The sequence below is a fragment of the Mastigoproctus giganteus genome, chromosome 8, assembly GCF_048544385.1.
Source record: "Mastigoproctus giganteus isolate SK-2022 chromosome 8, ASM4854438v1, whole genome shotgun sequence".
NCBI lineage: Eukaryota > Metazoa > Arthropoda > Arachnida > Uropygi > Thelyphonidae > Mastigoproctus > Mastigoproctus giganteus.
Genome location: NC_143582.1, coordinates 7,289,463 through 7,315,822, shown reverse-complemented (window position 1 = coordinate 7,315,822; position 26,360 = coordinate 7,289,463). Strand labels below are relative to the sequence as shown.

Genomic DNA, 26,360 nt, shown 5'->3' with positions numbered 1-26,360 from the left:
ATATGAAAAGATCAAACTGCTGTGTGAAAAACAATAAGACCATTACAGGAGAAGAGTTTGGTTTGTACACAAGGGAGAAGGTTCTGGTGAGATGTTTTTGCGCATAGAATGAGACAAAATTTTAAGCAGAGTATTGGGATTGGTTATGAGACCTTGGGGGAGGCGTTCCAAACATGATGGAAAAAGAAAAGTTCAAGGCGGGAAAGGTTTTAATCTAGGGGAGAAGGTTGTGAGTTTGGGGACTGAAGCAGAAGTAGAATTTTTTTGTGATCGAAGTTCATGAGTCATGGTAGTGGGACAAAGAAGGAAAAGGAAAAAAAAAGGCGTGTGAGAGAAAGGAGAAGAGAGGCATAGAGGATGCCAGTGCCTGCAGAATGAAGGTGATGATATTTTTGGGGGTATGGAAGGGGAAAACGTGCGTTTAAAGTTTAAGGTTAAGGTAAACGGGCAAGAAAAGAAAGAGAGCCTGTCTACCATGGAAAGCAGTCATCAGGTGATCGGCATGCCCAGCAGCAAGATTGCAAGCTGTACCTCTGAAGTTATGTCATGTCAGAGACTATGCTTGTTTCTAGGGTCCAGCCTGTTGAGAAATCGCCAGTTGTGCAGCTATGTGAACCACGAAAAGAAAGAAAGCTTGTCTACCACTAAGGAAAGCAGAGTGCCCCACCCGAGAAATGGAAGAATGTGTGTCTGCCACGATTGAAGCCTGAATGCAAGGAAATTGGTAGTAGCCTCTATTTCAGAGCGTAAGTTTGTTCCTGTTCTTCTATTGAACCCCGAACACATAATCTAAACTCTGTAAGAAATTGATTGATATTCTTTCTAAAGAAAATTCCATTTGTAATAGGCAAATTAGTTACTGAGGTTCAGATGAATTGCAATAAATGTTAATGATTATGAAATAATGTAAGGGTGGTACAGGGGCAATAAACAGAGAGAAACAGTATAAAGCAATTAGTAAGAAAATATATTCATAGGAGTAGTTTTCTGAGGCAGGATCGCCGCGAACCTATGTGCCACCAGTAAATGAAATCAAATTTTTCGCCCAAAAATATTTGGATTAAAAAATAAAATAACATTCATTTATTGTAAAAGAAAATAATTACAAATATCTCGCATATAATATTATGAAACAACAAGCAAAAATAACAAAATCATTCTGAAATCCAGGATATAAACTTTAAATTCTAAATCACAGTAATCATATTCTATCACAATAATAAAATAAAAGGGAAATTATAATGTTAAAAAAATATTCAGATTTATGTTTCCTTGCTTTATGAAATGTGAATTTATTTTATTTATGTTTATTTTTCTCAAAATGTAATTTTCTGTTGAAATTTTGCCAAATTAGAAAGTCGTTGAGACATTGTAGATCGAAAATAACTAAAATTAATCAAAAGATTAATGTTGAAAACCTTGGTTCACCTGAGCCAGCTGAAACTGTTAAAGTTAGAAAAATTCTTATTGCAACTGCTACATTTTGAAAATAATCTGTAAAATCATTTTTAAAAATATATTGTAACAATTCAAATGGAGTAATGTTATCTTTAAGGGTAGCGAAGAAGAATTTCTTCATACAGCTTAAGGGTGGTGAAGAAGAATTTAAGTTGAATTAAATATTAATTATTTGTTTCGCTCACTGTGTTTGATTTTTTGTCTAACCTCCTGTTTGCTCACTCTCATAACCCACAATCTAGAAATTACCGACGTCAGAGGCCCGATTACAATCAGAACTTGTGAAGCTAATAATTATAGAACAATCAAGTATGGAATTCGTTTAATGAGTTGAATGCACCTTCACAAGGTTTTTTTTGGTTGCATCATATTTGGGAAAACCACATCTACGTGCACAGACCTAAAGCTCTGTGCATGGCAATATCTGTCGTCGCCAAAATTTACACAGACCGGGCCAGACGGCCAATCAGGAGGCCCACAGTACATACACACGTTCTGGTTTGACTGCACAAACTTGGCCCATGCAGACAAGCAGAAGCGTCTGTAGATATCCTAATGCATACGACATTGGCAGTATTGCCGCCAAATTTGAATCCATTAAACTGTAAATAACAGAACTTATATCTTCAAAGCAGCCTTCATCCTAATTATTCAGCCGCAGAACTCAGTCAACATTCACATTCACATAATAATAACACTTAAACAGATTGCGCAATAATATTAACAAAACTTAATTCCAGTTATAAACTAATAAATTATTAATACACGAATCTTTAGCCATTGAATGATTTTCCGACTGGACCTCGCAGGATAACATCATTAAAACGTGTAAAATTTCTGGCACGCGCATGCTAACCATGCACCACAGGAGCTACAGTTAACCTTTCTAACACCCAGAATTTCTTTCCCGATTAAATGAACCAACTGATGACGGAACTGAGAAACTCCAACGTTAGGACTTCTGGTTCTTCTAATTCTTAGTTTCGTAATCGTTAATTTTTATGTATGACGATCCAAGTGGAAAAAGAGTGCACTTTTTGCCCCTCGGGGAATTTTTTTATACTTTTTAATTTCCCATTTTAATTTCTTCATTATATTTTAACCATACGGATTAGGAGGTAAGTTTCGTGATATTTATAAGCAATGCTAAAAAGTTGATATAAAGAATCGAAGCTATTGGCATTTGCTAACAAATAAATGTTCCTGGTAACACAAAAAAAACTTAACCCTGAGAAAAAATTAAAATAGATTCTACAGTCAGCCTTCGTATAACATGTGTTTACAGTACACGAATTCGATCATACACGATTTATAAATACGGGAACGGTGTCGTATAAAACTGTAACCGAATTAGCTTGCGCACGATTCGCCTTAGTTTTTACAAGAAATGGCAGTCGAACTCGGGAATCACTCGAGCAGAATGGAGAGAATTTTCTAAAAATGTATTTGTTTTTCATACGATTGAAGATTTCAGTGAAGGGGAACACATTTCACCATAATAACATCAAAACCCAAAATTCCAGATGTCCGCATTATCGCAAAAGCAATTAGATCGAGTTTACTGCCCGTTTGTAACAAATTCCACCAGCAGGAACGCAACTGGAAATTGTTTTTATTGTTTAAATAAAAATAAATAAAGAAATAGAATGAAGCAGATAAACTGTCTTCAATTTTTCCTTAGAAGACGATATCTTGGAAGAATCCCATCCCAACAGGAAGTCAAACAGTAAAAGTCTTCTTCAACAGTGTTCAATAAGAGAAATCTATCCCATGAAGACCATCCCTATCGAGATTAGCAATTTTAATAGTGAGAGGCTTATCCCGGTGTCCACAAAACAAGATATTTACCAAAATCCAATCAAATAGGAGGTTCAAAACAAGATGCGGTGAGATAAAAATGCTTTACATCAGTCCAAGGTTGTATGAGGAGCATTCAAAAAATAAGTTTCACCTGCCGCCATCTCTCAATATAATTGCACAAGAAATGTTGGCCTTTGCTGAATGGAAGTCATATCGTGCGCCCCCTGATAGGCGACTTTCGTTGACGAAGCGGTAACAGTTGTGTACAAGCAAGCGTTCATAATGGCACATCAGCTAGAATGTTATTCCCAGTTCGAGGTACCCGGACCTGTACGATTTTTGTGGGCGAAACATCTGAATTGTTTCAAGATTCATCGGGAAATAAAGGCGGTGTATGGGGAAAATGCAACAACGCGTCCACCCATAGTGACGTTGTGCCACCAGGATGAAAGTGGTCGCACAGAATTGACAGATGCTGATAGACAAGGATGGCCATCAGCGTGGACCACTGCAGACAACCTGATGAAGGTTGATAAAATGATTCGCAATAATCGAAGACTGACAGTTGAAGAAATGGCAAAGGAGTTGGATATTACGATTAGCAGTGTTCATTCGATCATCCGTGAACATCTTGACTATCACAAATTGTGTGCATGATGGGTTCCTCGTTCACTGACAGACAAACACAAAGGTCAATATTCTTTTGTCTCATTTAGCATTCCTTCAACGCTATTTTGTGGAAAGCCGTGACTTCTTACGCTTCATCATCACTGACGTTGAAACCTGGGTGCACCATTTCTCCCCAGAAACAAAGAGAGCATCTAGGTAAAGAAGACATAAAACATCGCCTGTGCAGAAGAAATTCAAATCTGCACCATCAGCAGGAAAGGTTTTTTCAAATTTAAAGTTGTTGTTTACATGACATTTATGGCAAAAGGCACAACAATTAATGTTGCTTCATACTGCCAAACTTTACACACTTTGTGAACAGCCATGAAAATTCAGAGGACTGGAAAGTTAAGCAAAGATGTTGTTATCATTCAGGACAATGATACACCACACATTGCACGCACAACTCGACATTTTATCCAAAGTTTTGGATGGGCGGTATGGCAACAGCTGCTATTCTGTTCCGATCTTTCGCCTTGTAACTATGACATCTTTGGCAAGCTGAATGAAAATTTAGGGAGGCAATGATTTCCAAACGATGAGCAGGTGGAAACAACAGTTCGACGGTGGCTGAATGACCAAGGAATGAATTTTTATCATCAGGGAATCGAACGTTTAGTCACACGTTCCGAAATGTGTTTACACCAATTCGGTGACTACGTGGAAAAGTAGTGCAAGGTATGTGCTTTCTATTGCATAACCTTACATACCTCAATATGTATGAGAAACTGTTCGGGTTCGCCCTTGTTGAGGACCCCAACTGCATGTGTGGGGAGGTCGATAACTGGAACCACTTGGTCTACGACTGCCCAGAATAAGAAGTTCTCAGAGGTGTCCTGATCACAAAGATGCATTACCTTCTGAAAGGACTAGAATTCCACTTCATTGACAGAGAAAAGGAATACAGAGCACTTTCTCAATATGCGCAGGATCTCTTCGAGAGGAGGAAACTGCTAATTACCATAAATCGTGTCTGACGAAAGGCCACTACAAGTTAAACTGTACAAGACCATAAAATACTATTCAATGGAGTTACTACAGAGAAAATCCCTGAGACAAGAAAGTGAAAAACACAAGGACGGGGATTGCCCCATGAGCGACTGGACCGAAATCGACTCGACACCGAAGAAAAGAGACTTAAAGCAGCGCAGCTGCTAAACGCCATTTGGCGACTTGAAGAGGGCACCCTAGCCTCCTTCATCTTTAATACCCATATACCCGGCAAGGGGAGACAGTCTTACTGTCTTCTCCCCTCCTCGCCGCTCCCACTTTCCCTTCTGTTGAGGCAGGGATATGCCCCACTGTGAATTGGGGTCGCCTCCCCTCTGGACTCTTTACATTTTCCCCCCAGACTTCAGTCTCCCCACCCACTATATCTGCACTTACGCAAGCGAATGCCCTACACGTCGGGATTGATTTAATCATCTCCAAATCACGTTTTTCTCCCATACACTCGGCCTCTCAGAAATCTAGCGTTATTCCTCATCGAATTTACCAAAAAAAAAAATTTTTTTTTTTTGCTCTCTCTCTTTTTTTTTTTTTTTTTTTGTATAGGTCCTAGCCGCAGAAATCACAGGAAATTAAGCAGTAGGACCTGCCAGAGTAAATTGCATTCTACTGATGTTTCCTGGTCTGCCTCCACGGCGCGAAATTGGGGCAACGTTGGGCATCAGCTTCAGTTCGGTCCAGCGGCTAAACGAGTACAATGACTGATGACATTGATATGGTGCAAGATGCGGGTTTTATTTACAATGAAATCTCAAAAATGCTTCAAGACATTACAGATATCCTTTTTGGTGAGACAATAAAGTGACGAAAAAGGTTGGCGATATAATGGATAAATGGACAAATCTTGAGACTGTTGCTACTGCATTGATAATCGAGAATGTGAGATTAAAAGCAATCCATGATAAAATTATTAAGACGATTCAATTATTAGAACAGGTGATATATACTCTTTATACTCTTTCAACATTACCTATGAGAAAGGTAGAGGTTGATAAGCAGTTGTGTATTTCTTTATATGAAGATGAGAATCGAAGTTTACAGGGATAGTGAACAGTTGGTTGACAAAAATCCTGCTATTATAATTTATGATATTCCTAAGGATAGGAATCAGAAGGAGTTTCTCGAAGATCTTTATTGTAATAATTTTGCGGAGTTCGGGTTAACATTTGAGGAGGTTAAAAGAGAAACAACATTTAGATTTATGACGAGGTCAAGGAATTCAACTACGGTCCATTGGGTGACCAGCTTTTTCTCCAAAGATGTATAAATACATTGGTACGTTAGAAAGAATATATTTGTCATTTAATTCGCAGAGACACCATCCGTTTACAATTGTGTTAAAATGGTTCCCTTGGTTATGGGCATACAACTAAGTATTGTCCTCATAACTCCCTATCTTGTGGACATTGTGCTGGGAGTGGATATATACTTGCAGAGTGTTCGAATAAAGATCAGGAAGCGTGTTGTAAGAACTGTAAGAAGAGTAGATGGGATTTTCATCATTCACACGGTGATGTTAGGTGTCCTGGTATGTAAGAGCTTATGGAGTTAGTTAAAGCAAAAACAGCAAATGAATAACGCACCATTACATGATTTAGGAAGTAGCGCTGTTTCAAGTTATTCGGGAAGTTTTGAATGAACATAACGTAGGGGAAGTTCTGTTAAAAGTAGTATAAGTATTATGTAAATGAATGCCCAACATTCAAGGTTAGTGTCAGATGAAATACGTCGATCTACTGAGGAAAATCAAATCGATATAATAACACTGCAAGAGGATGAAGGTGAGGGTGCTCTGATGTCAGCTAAGATATCCTACTAACTTAGTTGACATTAATCAGCTAAGATAGCAGGATATTTTTTTTACTGTAGAGTAATACAGTCTGTTCAAGATAATCCTAAGGCGGAAATAGTCGTTATAAATCAGGATATGGATGTGGTTGTTGTTCATGGCCTGTGTAATGGTTTTGCAACTTGCGTTATGGTGACGTTAAGTTTTTTTTTTTTTTTGACATTTTACTTTGGAGGTGTATAAGATGACATTTTGAGGTGTGTAATTGAGGTGTACAATTTGACATTTTGAGGTGTATAATGCCTAGAATGGGTTGAGCAAGCTGATGGGATTCTTCCTCTTGCCCGGATTAAGAACGTGAGGGGGCATAGATTTAAATTGAGGAAAGACAGTTGTACAACAGATGTGCTGAAATTTACCTTTAGCCAGCGGGTATTTGATTGGTGTGTTGGGGGGGGGGGGGTAAAGAATGAATGAGATAATGGCCAAAATTGTTGGAGGGGGGAAAGAGAATATTCTATAATTGTTTATTGATGTTATCTGTCGTTAGGTCGCCACAACCATTTTTGATAGGAGAAATAATGAATAATGTCTTCTATTATAAAAGGCTATAATTGCTATAAAAGCTGTCATTAAGTTATATTTGCATGATTAAATTTTTCTCCTTAATCAGTAATCTTCCCCAACATAGTTATGGCTTAATCTGTGTGTCTAGTGGCTTTGTTTAAGACCAGATTTCGTATATCCTAATACATAATAGATGAGATGAATAATCTATTTCCTCTACTATGCATGCGATTTGAATCTGTTTCTTGCATTGTGTAACTAAGAAAGAATTTAATTAATAATTTAATGAAATTACCTTCCTTAGCGCAATAATTTTTAATTGAACTTAATCAACCCCAGGTGAATACTGATGTGATCTGAAGTCAGCAACGAGGCAGTATTTGTAACAAAACAATCATTTAATACAATATATAAAACACATTACAAAAGAAATACACATATATATATATATATATATAACTCATTCACACTTTTATAACATTTCATCCTCTTATTAAAGATTAAGAAATTATTATCATTTGATTTAAACCATTTTAAGATTATACCATGATTCCTTATAATTATATTTCACTTACAAGAGCCATACCATTAATACAACAATTTATACGATCCATAAACATATATATATATATTTCTATTGGCCTTTGTTGAATATCAACTGGGTACCATCGTCTTTTCTCCCTTTTCTCTTCTGTTAATATTTAAGACCTTTAGTATTTGTGAACGTTTCAACATTTAAAACATTTATTATTTTAAGTACATACATTAGGATATCAGATCTTTATGTTAACCAGTTAATATTCATGGTACCTAACTGTTGTACCGCGGCATGTATATAATTCATGGGTAACATAGATAAAACATAGAAAGAAATCAATTTAGAAAGGAATCATCTTTTAAAAGCTGCGTCACCGTAATATTCCATTTAAACTATCTCTCGTTCTCACACATACATGATGAAACATTTTAGCTTACTGTTTTTCCTGTATCTTTCCTCTTTCGATTGAGATTTCCTCCTTCTTAGGATGTTTCCCTCTGCTTGATTCTGCCGCTGGAAATTGCTTGACTTTTCCAAGATGACTTTCACGCACAATTCTACTAGGTAAAGTTTACACGACAGACAAAAGAGTCGCGACTGTTTTAATCTTCTGAGATGAGCTATTTTCTAATTCTTCTCACTAATACTATACTATCTGTTTCTCACTTGACAACAACAACGCCAACACTTTTTACTTCTCAATTCTTAACTCTTAACACTCAATTCTCTTTCATACACTCAATTCTCTTTCATATGCACTTCTTCTTCCTCTTTTCTATTTTCTCTCCTTCGCATTTATATTCAGGGTCACATCTTTTGGGTATCTTTCCATCGCTCTCATTGGATGGTCTAATTCCAAGGCCAGAATTTTAGGTAATCTCAGTTGCTATGTCATGGTCAAAGCATCTGTTGACTCTTCTTCTAGACCACTTAATGAGCAGCAAACCTTATGTACGTCATGGCTACTTACACTGGTGTTATTTTCTGACCATTTTTGGACAAACGAGATGTTATTCAATATCACCATCATTGAAAGAGAACTCAAGGTATTTTGTTGTTTATGCGGGGAGGAACTGTCCTTCCCCTGTTATAGCATCTTCCCATCGTTGTAGAATGCTCATGTGTTTATAGGAGAAGACACTTTTCCCTTGACATATTGACCCTCCAACGGAAGTTTATACAGCCGAAACTGTACTGTATATACTTTTCTCCTAAGCAAGGTTACGAGTGGGCTGGGCCTTTAGAGGATGTTTAATATTCTATTTCTAATTTCGAATAACATTTACTTGACTTTACTGATTTCCGTCCATGCTGACGATATTACAATTTCTATGAGTTTCAACACAATTCACATATACATCAGCATCCAGGGAAATCAGACTAATAGTGAATTTATCGATTACTGAATATTTAATTAATCCGAAAAAGGAAAGGTGGGATTCATACCGCTCGTAACACTGCGCTCTCCCCCGAGAAAAAGATTTAGATTACGGGATGAAAATCCGGGAACTCAATCTTTGGTAAGCTTTTGGGAAAGTAGGTGCGACTTCAAACAACAAAAAAAATGATTCCTTCCTTTACATAAAATAATTATTTGATAACATTACTAAATAATTGAAGATTAACATTGGTATATTTACTTTATCATTATATCAATATAGCAATATTGATTATTAGAATACTTCTAAGTCATTAACATAAGTAATACAATGTTATATAAGAAAAACATTCATAATATTATTCTGAGACATTATTTATCTCTTGACTAATCACCATTCCTTTGCATTCGAGATTCACTATAGTCCTGAACATTCAGTTTTACATTTGAACTATTTAAAAAAAGGAAAATAGAATGTTCGAAGCATACTGTTTATGTTCTTTCACTTCCTTTGTATTACTGTCCTTAATCACCCACTTGCTTCAGCTATGATTCTGTATCAGCATCTTTTCTTGCTTCAAACACTTCCATGAGTGAACAACTTTGTTTTCTTTCACAATTGGTGTGTCTTTCCTTATCTTCCAAATCACTCAGAAGAGATGATACATATAATAAAAAAAAACATACTTTAATATATATTCTCTCAGCATATTTATGAACAATGAATTATTTGATTACTAAAATACATATAGTAATAAATGACAAAGACATAAACCAAAACTTCAGTTTCACTAAAAACAGAATATATCTAATAGAAAATGATAAATCATTAAAAAAATGTTTATTTTCTTCTTCTCTTTAACGATTGAGTTCTCTCCATCTTCTATTTGACCAATTTGAAGAAAACACATCACTATTGGTAACACTTGTGATGATTTTAGCAAACTGGAATTGAAGATCTCTCTTGAATAGGACGTATAGCACAAAAATATAATGTGGGTATTGCATAATTACATCAAGAAAAATTAAAAGAAAAATGCTTTATTAGAAAACTCAGTGATTAAGATGTTCACAAGTTCAGAACGATTCCGATTAAGTGGCAGTCTATTCTGATCTAAATGGGAACTTCTTGTCTTTCATCTTCTCTTCTCAGATCTAAGCTATTAATGTTCTCTTCGTCAGTGATGTTTCTACTATAATATATTTGGTAAAAGTTGCTTATCTCTTCCATGTTATTTCCACGTTTTCGTAATTTCCACAACACAGTTCCTAAAGTTATAATGATTAAAAGTCCGGCTGGGACTCCTAACGTGAAAAAGATAGCTTCTTTTGACCAGTTTCTTTCTAAAGGTATGGTGAGTTTTAAATAACCCCATTTATTCCATGCATGACACTGATAATGACCGAAATCTTCTACACGTACAGACTTAATCATAAGTGAACTACTGAGATTTCTTATTCCTTGCATTTCTATATGTGTGGTCAAATCATCCAAATTTGGGCCCTTCCAAGTCAGATTTTCGACAGGAGGCACATTTTTGAAAACGCAACGAAGTTGAACATCATCTCCAAGACTTGCGAGATGTGAACTGCATATGCCTTCTGGTGGTTCCTTCAGATAAATTAAGGCTTCGTCTTTTACCGACGGAAAATTCGGGATCACTCCTTCACATGAATAACGACCTGATGTTCTTGGCGACATCTTGGGAATCGTTAGAGTAGAAATAATGCTAGCTTGAACGAGTTTGTCTTCAAAGTACCATTTTATTGTAGGCAATGGAAATCCTCTGACATCGCACTGCAACACAACTGGGTTATCATAGGTTGTGGCAATGTCACTAAGTTTCGTGTTCAAGGTGGGGCCGTGTGATACCGACATTATAAATGTGGCTTGAGCTGATCCTAATTCATTTCGTACAACGCATGTGAAGTTGTTATTGTGATTTTCTCTTCGAATATTCCTGATTATAAGCGTAGCATTTCCTTCCTTTATTAATCGCTCTTCTCCTTTGAACCATTGATATGAGAAAACGTCAGGATTTGCTAACGCCTCACATTTTAACTTAAAATCATCATGCTCACGTGCAAATCTTGAAGTTGCTTTCATGGTAACTCTTGGTTTATATTTAACGATGATTGTTATGGAAATCATCAAAGGGTGGGAATAAGTGACATGATTTTCAATACATGAAAAAGCCTTTTTATCATATTCTGGTATCAGAGTAGTTATCCATTTTAAATAGGAAGTCATTCTAATTTTATCTGACCACGGCTCATGGCTAGATTGTATGGATCCCTTTATCATAGAACCATCGTATTTAATCCAGCTTAATGAAGCGGGTGGCTTTCCTGCTAGAGACTTACATGTGAGAGTAGCTTGACCCCCCTCGTTTCCACTGAGAAACGAACCTTCCCCTATCACAGGAGGTAGAGGAGTGACATAAACTGTCAGATTAGCTGTGCTGGATCGGAACTGACGTCCATCCTCGGTATCAACCCGACAATAATAGTCACCTTCATCTGTCAACTGCAATTCAGAAATCTGCAGTGAAAAATCATTCTCTTTAGGAGAACCAACAACCTTATAGTCAGGCAGACCACGAGGCGTATAGTAACTGTCTATATTCTTTCCATTGACAAACCAAGCTACATTAGCTGTAATATTATGAATAAGTCTGCATGGGAAAATCACGTTCTGTCCTGCTATGGCTTCTCTATCAAGCAGCTGAAGAATAAAGATATTAGCGTGCATAGATGTAGTATACTTCAAAATTAGCAATATGACCAGCAAGAACTCTTTCATTTGCACCTCCATCTTCCTGGTCTTCTTCCTATGAAAAGAGATTTTCTATTCCCTTTTTTTTCTTTTCTTTTTGCCCTTGGATATATATATATATCTTATATATATATATATATATATATATATATATATATATATAGTTTTTCTCCTTTTTTTTTTTTTTTTTTTTTTTTTTTAAGACATAATCCAGAATGTAAAACTTTAACTTTAAATTGAAAAGATGGGTAATTAAAAATATTCATTAAATAAAAATGTGTGTACCTTCGTTAATTCCTTTTCTCGTTAGAATCTTTCTTTCTGGTTATCAAACTATTAACTTTATCGTATTTCTCTTTTTTTCGCGAAACTCTCCTGAACAATCCATTCTACATATTGATTGACCGCAAGAACGGCACAAAAGGACTGGGGGTGGTCCCAGAAGCAGCAAAAAGAGAACCTTCTTGTTGGAAGTTGATCTCTTTTCAGGCAGCCTAAATCATCCAAATTTATTATAGTCTTCCCCGGTAATGAGTTTTTAAGCCATTTCGTCTTTTCTGATCCCTTCACAAAGATGTAACAATAAGGGTGGGTGAGGGGTTTCAACCAAGAGTCGAAGAATGCAACTGAGGATGCTCCTCGTCCCCAAGGCAAGCCTAAAAGTTTATCACAAATCCATAAGTTTTGGGTTTGAAGACGTTTTGGTAGGTCTAAAAACCTACAATCCCCTTTAAACACAGTATTTCTTTTTAAACCATCACAAGTTATTAAAGCAATCTCCTTGGGCGAGAGGGCTCCGGTTGTGTCCCTACAAAACTGCAGGTCTATGCAACACCAATTTTCCACGGGAATGGGAAAAGGGACTGACCCACGCTTCGACGTCATATGGCTAATTTCCGATCGAATTAATTTAGGTGTATAGACGGGAGTTTCCAAACTTGGGCTGCTCCACTGCTCTTCATATGTATTTCTAACTGTTAAGAAGGATTTCGCGGGAGGTTTGGATATGTTGGGATGAGAATAGCTCTCATTTTCTCTCTGCGCTACCCAGAGAGCATATTCTTTGTCCCAATCTTCCTCCTCCTCTATCACTGGAACTCTGTTACCTTCAGATGGATGGGGTTGAAACACCCTCCTTTGGTTTTCTGTAGCTCTGACTTCCTGTCTAATATGCTGATCTTGCCTGTGGGGTTTGCACACCCTAGGATTGAAACTGGATCTTCCGAAGTCTCTGCTATTCTTCTCTTCACGTCCCTTGGTCTTCTTCCTTTCCGCGAGACTATGTGAATCCGTCATCTGTGGCTGTTTAGCTTCCTTTTCTGCTTCAGAACTTCTTTCCTTAATGGCAACGCCCGAGTTTGTTCCTTCTGTTTCTTCTTTGATGACTTGAAGACGATCTGAAAGGATCTCCTTCACTTCATTTTCCATTTCCTTTTGGTCTTCTGGCGACACTCGTACTATGGTGAGTAACCAGGCTAACATCTTGTAAATCCACTGCGAAATTTCTTCCCAAATACGTTGTATGTGCTGCATCCTTTCCGAGTTGGTTTTAATAATGGTAACTATCTTTTCTTTCTGCGGAGAAGGCAAAGAATAAAAATAATATTTTGGTTTCTTGAAATATTTATTTTATATATATCCCTTTTTTTTCTCTTTTTTTTTTTATTATTTTTTTTTAAATTGTTTCAACGGCGATTTAAAATTATCTTATTACAGATGGAAATTTTCCCATAATGTGGTTTTTTTTTTTTTTTTTTTATTATTTCTTTTGGTAACATATTACTTCTTAAAACAGGTGAGGCACAATGAAAAAATAAATGAACACATCAGCATTATACTCAAGAGTATTAATGGTAATTTAAACCAAGAGGTTAATCCATCACCAACTAACTGTTGGAGCCAAGCTGTCCATGGCGCCTGGCCAGGAGAAAATCCAGAAATTTCGGATAACTGGGAAAAATTTGGATGAGTAATTTGTAAAGTAGGATCTTCCAAACAAAATTCTAATTCTTTGCAATCTGATATGGTTCTACCTAACAGGCATATTTTCTCCTCATGACATTTCACATCTGTCTTAAATTCAATCGTATAAGTAGTAGGTATCTCATATAATTTGATTGATCTTGTAGCCACCAATATGTTCTTAAAAGATATAGATACTGCACCCATCAGACATGTAGACATGGCCTGGAAGGTTAAGACTGCTAACGTGTCACAAGCAAAGCATCCTATCGGAGATGTTATTTCCTCGATGAACTTCGGACACACTGTATGTGTTTCCAGAAAGATGCTGTATCCTGAGAAAGAAAGATCGACTATCAATGGAGCGGTTTGTAACATTTTTGACACAAGCTGGCCTGAAGGCTCAATTTCCAACTGATGTAATGTTTGGGTTTTTGGTAACCTGTTAATTTTGCTGGTTATCATATGCTCCAAATATGACTCACTCTTGCGACAGCTGACCTTTTCCTCATAGAAATGACACTGTATCATCTTCTCGTCAAAAATAAATTGCTTGGATACACTATAATTTGACTGCACATCTCCTATTTCTCCGTATTTCGGTCTAGATGGTAGTGCAGCCTGATCTATATAAGCTTCGGTGTTTCGTCCTACTCTTAAAATTAGATGACTGTCAAGAATGTCAGTAGGCTGATCAAATGTACCAACTACTTGTATTTCAATATTATTTCTTGTGATGGCGAAATTTTTCAATGATATTGTTTCAACTGTATCATTAGATTGAGACTGTATTTCTACCACATATTGGCAAGAGACTCCCTCAATTTTTCTGACTTCATATGCCTTAGTGAAATCTGGAACCAACCAAACTCGATAATGAAGGCAAGGTTGACTATCAATTATGTGACAATTTGCGTCACTGTCTCCGGCGATGCAATCGGTTATACCTGGCCAATTTAATGATTCTTTTGTCAGGGCCTGAAATTTATAACCCCTATGACAATGTAATCCCCAAGAACAGAAGGCATTTTGTGGACATGCCACCTGGCTAATCAGATGCAAATCCGTGGGAAAAATGTAATAGATACGTTTCGTTTGCCAGTGACATCGCACTTGTTTGAAAGTTAGCTGTAGTTGAAATAGAGTTTGCTGGGTGCTTGAAACGAACCATAGGCATTGATTGTAATCCAAATTCATTAAAGTAACCCGTGCTTTGGAGTATAGTTTGCATGGGCGTGATAAATCCGAATCACACTCTTCCACTTCTGCCTGTAGTATTTGATGGTTTGTGCAAGTTGATCCGGTTGACAAAATGATAGCTGGCATAATCACTAAAACTTGCAATAGTGTCACTCTCACTTCAGGTCTGAGGTTTACCTGTGCCTGATCTAAATATTCGCGTACTCGCCTTTAGTAGTTGTTTTCACCGTTTCTCCAGTAGTCAGTCCTGCCCATGCTGTTAACCTCCACATCGCTTTGAAGACTCTCCAGGTACTTCTTAACATTAAAAACAGACCGTTAATTGCCTGCCATATTGATTTAAAAATGAACTTAGCATACCAAATAATCGTTGCTGCTATTAATCCAATTGTTACATACACTATGTATGTGACAAACTAAGGCAAGCAGTGTCTGCTTCTAATTAAATCCCAGCATACTATACAATTTAACCTTCGGCATTCGTCTCTACCCTGCAAGTGTATAATTCCTTCGACAACTTTTCCCTTTTGTGAAATAAACAGAAACTTCAAAGGTCCTGGGGTCAACAAAAACTCCCGAGGAACGCTTACTTGAAGAGGCTCACTATTTATCACAAAAGATCGTTCCACGCCAGACTTCCTCACAATCAATGTGCCTTTCTGTGATACCGTAAAAATGGAGTCCACGAACGATACTTCCAAGCCCTGTTCTTCAAAATGGGCCATTTCATCCGATAGTAAATGTCTTCGATGTCTGATAGGTTGTAGGTTCCTATCCGACGGTGCTATACAAACTTTAAAGGAGAATATAGGAGGATTTTTAACTACCTGCGAACCTATTTCTGCTAACCAGTATGTCTCTGCTGCAAGTCTTTGACAGGTGCAGGAAGACAGCTGATCACATTCTGTTTCAAACAGTACTCTAGGCTCCCTTTACACCTACTTTTGGAACATTCACAATCCTCATCTCCCCTTTTACATTGGTACACAATTGAAGTACCATTCTCCTTTACTGACTGTTTCAAAATAAAATGTCCTGGCCGCACTAAAGTATTATTCAGAAGGGATAACATTGACACCCATTGCTTTACGCAATCGTGGCAATTTCCCTTGATACAACTATCAGCAGGACTTACTTTGAGTAGATCCGTTGACGGATTCACTGATCCACATTTGTATATACCTTGCTCAACTTTACATATTTCCACAGTCGCGTGGCTGATTACTTCATAAATCACGTGAACCAAAATCAGCAGTATTCTTGAATTTATCTTCATTCCCAACGTCCTTGTTCGAGTTCTTAACGTTCTTAACCTACATAGAATATAGAATATAATCTATCAGTCTTGAACTTCAAACCCTCTTTGAGTAAACAAGTGCCATTTGGGATATCGAACTCTTAGGTGACAAAAAATTATCTTTTTTTTTTTTTTTTCGAAGGAGAAAACAGGCGGCCCTTACTCTAAACAAAAAAACTAGATCTTGTGTATTATATTTCTTAATTTTCTGCCCAAGATAAACGGCTCGCCTTGAAAAGTTCAAAGCACTTATAGCTACAAGTCATTCTTTATAAATAAACCTTGAGTGATATGCCCTCTGATAAAACCTAATAGTAGGGCATAAATCTGACAGCTGATTTTTTTTTCTTTCTTCCTTCTCATACACAAAACAGTTGATAATAATTATGCATTTATCCTGTCTTGACGATCTTATGTTAATGCAATGTCATTAACTCCTTTAATTCCATATGTGAAGGAATTATAATGAATAGATAAAGTTCTATTTGACAATTATTTGCAGAACTAAAATTCTGATGTAGATTGCTCCAGATCTTTTAAGAGTAAAATGAGTTTTTTTTTTTTTTTTTTGCAAAACAATCAGCACAAGAAGAAGATCCCCTTATCTTGATCTTGGAATTCAGATGTTAGCTCCCGTTTCATTTAACTCTTCTCTTTAGAAACATGATAAAAACAAATAGTAACTGGGAGGAACCAGCCGTCCCCAGGCTAAATGCCTCATCTCATCTCTAAAAAGGACTATTATTATCTTTCTTAGATATCACTCTGAATCTTCTTTTTTGAACTTGAATTTAGACATACAATGAGAGGAAGACAGAGAGAAAACAAAAGGGAACTAGGGGGGCGCCTAATAAAGCCCTAGACCATTTGCAATCCTCCTCTCCTCTCTTCGTTTAATCCTGTATACTCAAAATATATTTTTTTGCGGGATGAAAAATTATCATCTGCTCAGTTTTTTTTTCAAAAGAATAATTTATGCTTTTGCTTGAAACTTCTCTTAAATTCTCCTTCCTGTGTTACTAACTATACTGTATAACAATCTGTGCTCGTTGAGCTATCCAATAACAATTGCTGATAAAACATGATGATAGATTTGAATACAATCCATTTTTTTTTCAACGTTTCATTATGGTAACCGTTTTAATGCTGAATTAAATCAGGTACAATACACAAAATGCTAATTCGTGAGATTAATCATGTGCTCAGTCCTTTGCATTTATCCACTTCACTAAAAGATCATATCCGTCGTTCGCCCAATTTCGTTCGGAAGTTGGTTCGGGATCGGGTTCAATTTCAGGTACATTCACCCATCATACAAATCGATCGTAAAGACTCTGATTTTCAGAGTGTGGCGCTGCCGCTTCTGCCCTTTCTTCAGAGCAGACTTGAGCTGGCTGAGATTCATCTTCTTTCTCAGTATTTTGAGAGGGGCCGCTTTGGTCCATTTCTTCATCTGACGTTTGAATTGTCTCAGGAACAATTACTCTATTTGATGCCTGAGGATGTATTTTCACATCTTCCTTTTCAGGAACTGATATAGAATGAGGTTCATGGCTTTTGCTGCGTAAATTATATTGATGTGTTGGCTGAGAATGCACTTGCTGTTTTCTGACTGGCAAAGTGACAGTTTCCTCTTGTTTTCTTCTCTGTGGACTTGCCTGTTGGTCTTGCTTTATTTGTGTCGCTTGCTTCTGACCCCTATTTGGCAAATACGCTAATGGAATTGAAACGGGTAAACTTTGTGGCTGATAGAAAACCGGTTCGACCCATTCTTCTTCTTCATCTGTTTCCGATTCCACATATACTCTTTTTGGTTTAGTGTTTTCTGAGGATCGTTCAGGTGATGTAGTAGTCTCAGAAGACTCTAAACGTAGCTCTGGAAATGGTTTGCGATCTATCACTTTCGTTAATCTGTCTACATGTACCAATTGCTTATCCCTAGGATGATATATATGTTGAATCTGAAAATTAACTTCTGATGTCTGTGATATGACCCGATATGGACCACTACTCTGTCGAGACAATTTGCGTGTTCTACCTGGTTTTACCCTAGGAGTATAGAGATATACTATGCTTCCAACCCTAATCTGTTTATCTACATCTTTAGTAGAGCGATATTGTTCTTGTGTTTGTACTGCGTCTTCCAGATGCTGCCGAACTATTTCATAAGTTCGCTGCATCCTTGCTACCATTTGCTCTGAATAATGCTCTAAAGAAGCGTATGTAGGGTGTATTTCTGAAGTCCAGATGTGCTGAGGCATCACAATATCTCTCCCATACATTAAATAATTTGGTGTTTCATGTGTGGCAGAATGTACAGCTGAATGATATGCTGCTACTGCCAATGGCACACAGGTATGCCAGTCTGATTGAGTAGCATTCGCGACATGCGATAGGATTGCTGCCAGAGTTCTATTCAACCTTTCTATTTTTGCGTTTGACTGCGGATGATATGCAGTGGTTTCCAATTTCCTAAGGCCTAATTTTTGATAGATCTCTTTCATTAAGGTTGATAAGAAGTTACTTCCTTTGTCAGTCAATAAAACCTGTGGGATTCCATGTCTTGCAAATACATGATTCACAAAAGCGGTCGCCACTTCTTCTGCTTTCTGTGTCTTCAATGGTATTGCCTCTACATAACGTGTAAAACAGTCTACGACCATCAGCAGATATTTATCGCCCTCCAGACTGGTCGGCAGTGGACCAAGAATATCCATGCTTACCCAATACCAAGGAATTGTCTCAAAAGGAACCCGCATAAGGCTAGCTTTTGCTTTTGGATTATATCCTCTTCTTTCCAAACATGAAGGACAAGTGTTCACATAAGCTTTAATGTCAGAAAACATATTTACCCAGAAGAAATTTCTCCGTATCTTCTGTAAAGTTTTATCAAACGCCAAGTGCCCAGCCGAAGGAGTACTGTGACAAGCGTCTAAGATCTCTCGTTTTAATGCATGTGGAACCACTATTTGCTCAAAAGGCTGTTCTCGAGCTGATCTGGTGTCAGGTAAAGTATAATGGCATAAAACACCATCATTTAAATAGTATGAATCTGGAATTCTTGATAAAGCTTGGGTGTTTCCCTCTAAATGAGTGATCAACGATTTCAGTTTATTATCTTCTCTTTGTAATGTTCTTACCAAATCTTTAGTGGCTTCCTTTGGCATTACCAGTGTTTCCAGCGTAATTCCGGTCGACATCGTCGCAACATGTTCGTTCTTAGATTTCTTTTGCCTCTTAGGCTTAGCATCTTCCTCTAATACTGGTCTAGATAAATAATCAGCATTAGAATGCAGACGGCCAGGTTGGTAAGTAACCTCAAACTCGTAATCTTGTAACATTAAATTCCAGCGCATTAGTCTAGGGCTGGGGTTCTTTAATTGGAGAAGATATCTTAATGGTGCATGATCAGAAATTATCTGAAATTTAAACCCGTATAGAAAAGGTCTAAACTTCGAAATGGAGAAAATAACTGCTAAACTCTCCTTTTCCACTGTACTATACGACTTTTCAGCTTGTTTTAACAGACGGCTAACGTAAGCAATAGGATGTTTCTCTCCATCTTCTGCAATCTGTTCAAGAACTCCCGAGATAGCAATATCGCTAGCATCAGAAGACAAATAGAACATTTTGGAAAAGTTAGGATAAATCAAAACAGGTTCTGTTATCAGAGCCATTTTAAGCTTCTCAAAAGCAGCCTGTGTTGCTTCGTCCCATTTCAAGGGAGTGTGTTTCTTTGTCAGTCTGGTCAACGGGAAAGATATCTCCGCATAGCCTTTAATAAACGTTCTATAGAATCCTGTCATACCTAAAAATCTTCTGACTTGTTTAACCGTCCTAGGAGCCAAAGTTTTTTTGATGGCTTCCACATTTTCTGGATTTGGACGGACGCCTTCGGAGTTGATGAGATGACCCAGATAAATGACTTCTGGCTTTAGGAAATCACACTTAGAAGGTTTTAGCTTGAGATCGTATTGTCTCAGGCACTGAAAAACGGTCTTCAATTTTTCGATATGTTCCGTAAAGGTTCGGCTGGCTATCACAACGTCGTCCATATAACAAAAGATGGATTGTTTTTTTAAACCCTGCAAAGCAATTCCCATAGCTCGCACAAAACTGGCTGGGCTATTTTTTAATCCTTGTGGTAATTTTTCCCACTCCCATAAATCTTGACCCATTGTAAATGTCGTTTTGTGCTTATCAGCAGGATGAATTGGGATCTGCCAAAAGCCAGATTGAAGATCGAGAGTGGAAAAGAAACGAGATTCTGATAACAGCTGCAATATCTCCGAGATTTGAGGAAGAGGATAATTATCTCCTACCATTTTGGCGTTAAGTTTTCGAAAGTCAACACATAATCTAAAAGAATTGTCACGTTTTTTAACCATGCCGATCGGAGCGCTGTATGGTGAAACACTCGGAGAAATTATCCCTGCCTCTCTTAGTTCATCAATTTGGCGATCTACCTCAGTTCGCAGAGAATACGGCGTTCGGTATGCACGCTGTGCAACCGGGATATCATCTGTGAGCTTTATTCTATGTTGTAAGATTTTAGAATTGCCTAACTGGGAAGGAGATTTGGCAAAAACATCTCTATATTCAAGTAACAATTTAGACAGTTGCTTTCGTTGGGAATCAGTTAAATGATTCAGTTTGAAGTCTTCTATAGACACTGGAGAAGATCTCCTAACCTTTTCTTTCTCCCCTGCAAAATTAGCTTCTTTCATATTAACACATTCAACTTTAACAAGACCTGTCCCTTTTGCTAAATGCAGTGGCTCGGCCGAAACATTCGCAATCGCGACAGAAACATGCCTGTCTTGAGATAACTGATCTAATGAGCAACAAATAGCTAGGTCATTAATGCCTAAATTATAATTTGGTTCGATTATTACTGCCTGTTCAGGAAAAAGCTTGTGATCGCACTGCACAGTAAGCACTGTCTCAGTATTAGGTGGGATAATGTGTTTAGATGTTAGTTTTCCTATAGTGGGTTTTGTATCACCTAAAATTCTTTCTCTAACCCCTATTTCTCTCATGCAAATGCCTAGTGGCAGAGATTTTAAAATTCGTTTGCCTGAATCTAGGACAAAAGATCGTTTTTGCAAAATATCTGATCCAAGAACAACATCATATTTCGGACTTAAGGCATCTAAGGCTACGAGGACCTGTTCCTTAAATGTTTTCCCATCTAAATTTAAATTTACTGAAATTTTTGTGCGTATGGGCACAACATTACCTCCTATCCCACAAACAGTAACTTCAGGGGGTCTTTGTTTCAAGGACCTGTGATGTCTGATTTTATTAAAGATCCCTGCACTAATTAAAGATACTGATGCACCACTATCAATTAAAAATTTAGTTGGAATGCCCTGAATTAAACCAGCAACTAGAGGTAAATCCATGTCATTTTCGGCAGTGAAAACGCCATGTTCTGCTCTAGGATATCTTAAATGAGGTTTAGATGGGAAGGGTCTTTTTAGTCAACTTGTTTGGCAATTAGGTTGCCAATGTGAATTAACTCCCATATGGTTTACCTGCCTGCGATTTATTATTCTGGGCGATCGTCGTCCCCTGTTGGTATTATATGTTTCTCCTCTATCTTTGACATAGGAGGAATTAGGATTTATATTGTTTGAAAAGCGATCGTTTGTTCTATCAATAACGGACCTCCCAACTTGTATCACCCCAGTGTAGTTATTTCTATCTGGCGCTCTCCGGTGGTAGATAGGCTCGTGTGGTTTCTCAGTAGGATATTGACACCATTTATCCCTATCAATGTTTACAGGTCTCTGCGTTTGACCCTGCCACCTACTGTTATATCTGATGTAATTTGATACATTTTGATTGCGAGTTCCCCGATTTCTCCATCTCTCTGCTTGAGGAGCAGTGAAAGAGATTGGTCTGACTGCTGTATCTCGGCGTATATTAGGTGAGTAATAAGGCCTATATTGCCTTTGTCTCATTTCTCCCAGCTGTTGGTTAATTTCATCTGCATACTGCTGAAACTTGTTATTAAGTGAAGCCATTTGTTTTTCTAAACCGTTCAGATCTGCATTGTTAATTGTTAACTTATCTAATGAATGTTGTAATGATAAAATTTGTTCTTGCACTGGTCCTAACATCTGTTTAATCTGAGGTTCAGTTGTTTGTACCGTGTTTATGGTTACATATTTTCCCTGTACCAGGCTATCATTCTGTTCCTCAAGCATTGCTATGTCCAAGGCTGATTGAAAAGTGCCCGGATTTTGGCTTAGTACTAATCGCTTCAGTTTTGTATTTAACCCGCTCAAAAATTGTGCCAAGAGAGTCTGATCTCTCAAAGTTATGACCTCCTGTGTTTCACTTTCCGTTTTGAAAGCTGCTCTGCACAAATTTTTCAGACGAGTTCCAAACTGGATAACTGATTCGTCTGTTCCCTGCCTAGCATTACTGAACTTCTGTAATTGCGATATGACAGGTTGTGTACATTCAAATCTTGTCAAGAATGTTTTTTTAATTTTATCATAATCTTTTTCTGATCTTAACTCGATTGAGTGAGACAAGCACTCAGCGGCACAATCTCTAAGCCGGCTTTTAATTACTGCAATTTTCTCCCTACTAGACCACCCAGCAATGACCGCGATTTCTTTGAGTATCTCGAAAAAATAAGAAATCGTCATAACTTCGTCATCTCTACCGTGGTACATCGGGACCAGGTTAAGAAAACCAGCAATCTGAGGTGGATGCACCCTCGCAGATGTTGTGTCGGGTTGGGTGGGAAATAATGGTTCAGACATTTCTAAATTTGGCCCTTCTAAACTTGGTTCTTCCATTTTTTTTTTTATTTTATTTTTTTTTAAATCAACCACTGTATCACAATTGCCCCACAAAAGATATAATGCTAAGGTAAGGTTAGCAACAAGCAGTAACTAATACATATATTTTGAAACTTTTATAGATCTACTGATCTAAATTTAAACTTCAAATTTTCTAACTAAATTTTCTTTAGTTAACTCTTTCATGTTCTTAAACCCAGATATATATAACTCCATTATTTTATTAAATATTACTACTTGTTGCTATGCATGATCAAATAAAAATACCATAATTCATAATATATTTCATAATAATGATAATGCAGCAATGCTAAGTAAAACAGAAAACATAATACCTGTTGCTATACTCTCAGAACATCAGTAATCATTAACTTTTGCTTCAGACATTACTTTTAACCTTTTAATACCTATTCACATACTTAAAAAACGTTAGAAACCTTAGTAAACTTCCCTTAGTTTTCTAAAGCCATAATTGCTTATTTGTACTGATGGCGACAACAAAATGTTATTCATTCTGATCACGGCACCAGTTGTTGGGGGGGGGGGGGGGAAGAATGAATGAGATAATGGCCAAAATTGTTGGAGGGGGGGAAAGAGAATATTCTATGATTGTTTATTGATGTTATCTGTTGTTAGGTCGTCACAACCATTTTTGATAGGAGAAATAATGAATAATGTCTATATTATAAAAGGCTATAATTGCTATAAAAGCTGTCATTAAGTTATATTTGCATGATTAAATTTTTCTCCTTAATCAGTAATCTTCCCCAACATAGTTATGGCTTAATCTGTGTGTCTAGTGGCTTTGTTTAGGACCAGATTTCGTATATCCTAATACATAATAGATGAGATGAACAATCTATTTCCTCTACTATGCATGCGATTTGAATCTGTTTCTTGCATTGTGTAACTAAGAAAGAATTTAATTAATAATTTAATGAAATTACCTTCCTTAGCGCAATAATTTTTAATTGAACTTAATCAACCCCAGGTGAATACTGATGTGATCTGAAGTCAGCAACGAGGCAGTATTTGTAACAAAACAATCATTTAATACAATATATAAAACACATTACAAAAGAAATACATATATATATATATATATATATATATATATATATATATATATATATATATAACTCATTCACACTTTTATAACATTTCATCCTCTTATTAAAGATTAAGAAATTATTATCATTTGATTTAAACCATTTTAAGATTATACCATGATTCCTTATAATTATATTTCACTTACAAGAGCCATACCATTAATACAACAATTTATACGATCCATAAACATATATATATATATATTTCTATTGGCCTTTGTTGAATATCAACTGGGTACCATCGTCTTTTCTCCCTTTTCTCTTCTGTTAATATTTAAGACCTTTAGTATTTGTGAACGTTTCAACATTTAAAACATTTATTATTTTAAGTACATACATTAGGATATCAGATCTTTATGTTAACCAGTTAATATTCATGGTACCTCACTGTTGTACCGCGGCATGTACATAATTCATGGGTAACATGGATAAAACATAGAAAGAAATCAATTTAGAAAGGAATCATCTTTTAAAAGCTGCATCACCGTAATATTCCATTTAAACTATCTCTCGTTCTCACACATACATGATGAAACATTTTAGCTTACCGTTTTTCCTGTATCTTTCCTCTTTCGATTGAGATTTCCTCCTTCTTAGGATGTCTCCCTATGCTTGATTCTGCCGCTGGAAATTGCTTGACTTTTCCAAGATGACTTTCACGCACAATTCTACTAGGTAAAGTTTACACGACAGACAAAAGAGTCGCGACTGTTTTAATCTTCTAAGATGAGCTATTTTCTAATTCTTCTCACTAATACTATACTATCTGTTTCTCACTTGACAACAACAACGCCAACACTTTCTACTTCTCAATTCTTAACTCTTAACACTCAATTCTCTTTCATACGCACTTCTTCTTCCTCTTTTCTATTTTCTCTCCTTTGCTTTTATATTTAGGTTCACATCTTTTGGGTATCTTTCCATCGCTCTCATTGGATGGTCTAATTCCAAGGCCAGAATTTTAGGTAATCTCAGTTGCTATGTCATGGTCAGAGCATCTGTTGACTCTTCTTCTAGACCACTTAACGAGCAGCAAACCTTATGTACGTCATGGCTACTTACACTGGTGTTATTTTCTGACCATTTTTGGACAAACGAGATGTTATTCAATATCACCATCATTCAAAGAGAACTCAAGGTATTTTGTTGTTTATGCGGGGAGGAACTGTCCTTCCCCTGTTATAGCATCTTCCCATCGTTGTAGAATGCTCATGTGTTTATAGGAGAAGACACTTTTCCCTTGACATATTGACCCTCCAACGGAAGTTTATCCAGCCGAAACTGTACTGTATATACTTTTCTCCTAAGCAAGGTTACGAGTGGGCTGGGCCTTTAGAGGATGTTTAATATTCTATTTCTAATTTCGAATAACATTTACTTGACTTTACTGATTTCCGTCCATGCTGACGATATTACAATTTCTATGAGTTTCAACACAATTCAAATATATATCAGCATCAGGGAAATCGGACTAATAGTTAATCTTTCCATTACTGAATATTTAATTAATCCGAAAAAGGAAAAGTGGGATTCATACCGCTCGTAACAGGTGAAACAGACTTCCATCTATTGTTGTGGGAGATGATAGCCTAAATAAATTTAAGGCTAAGTTGGACAGGCATTTGGAACGAATGTAGGGGTAAAATGGGAGGTTTTTTTGTTTTTTTGGCTGATGCTGCATAACCTTGTTTTCTTGCTTCGTATGCCTCTGCAATGCTAATGCTATTTATTTTATTTTATTTATCTATTTATGTTATTTTATTTTATTTATTTATGTTATTTTATTTTATTTTATTATTTATTTATTTTTATTTTTCGTCTCATCTGAGACTATAACAGTGTTCCGTCTAGTGGACTTGGCCCACCTTCCCGTCTTGTGGACGAGTACTGAGAAGCAGCTTTCCAGGTGACAGCTGCTTCTGGGTAGCCAAGAGAACAGCACCATACAACAATAAAACACGCACTGATTACACAAACACAGCATTACTATA

General features: G+C 36.8%; 2 protein-coding genes across 2 annotated transcripts; one reads left to right on the top strand and one right to left on the bottom strand.

The window, feature by feature from the left end:
* The first annotated feature begins 3,540 nt into the window (after positions 1-3,540).
* Positions 3,541-3,915, top strand: LOC150081230 (protein GVQW3-like). The gene has a single exon (XM_090379454.1). The coding sequence runs from the start codon at positions 3,541-3,543 to the stop codon at positions 3,913-3,915; it is 375 nt and encodes a 124-aa protein (XP_090235580.1).
* A 6,406-nt stretch (positions 3,916-10,321) lies between these two features.
* LOC150081229 (irregular chiasm C-roughest protein-like) lies at positions 10,322-11,959 on the bottom strand. The gene has a single exon (XM_090379452.1). It carries the CDS (start codon positions 11,957-11,959, stop codon positions 10,322-10,324), a length of 1,638 nt encoding a protein of 545 aa, XP_090235578.1.
* Between the last annotated feature and the right edge of the window lie 14,401 nt (positions 11,960-26,360).

What these genes read in the sequence shown, in the direction of transcription:
- LOC150081230 (XM_090379454.1), top strand. Translation starts at nt 3,541, where the DNA reads ATGGCACATCAGCTAGAATGTTATTCCCAGTTCGAGGTACCCGGACCT.
- LOC150081229 (XM_090379452.1), bottom strand. Translation starts at nt 11,959, where the DNA reads ATGCACGCTAATATCTTTATTCTTCAGCTGCTTGATAGAGAAGCCATA.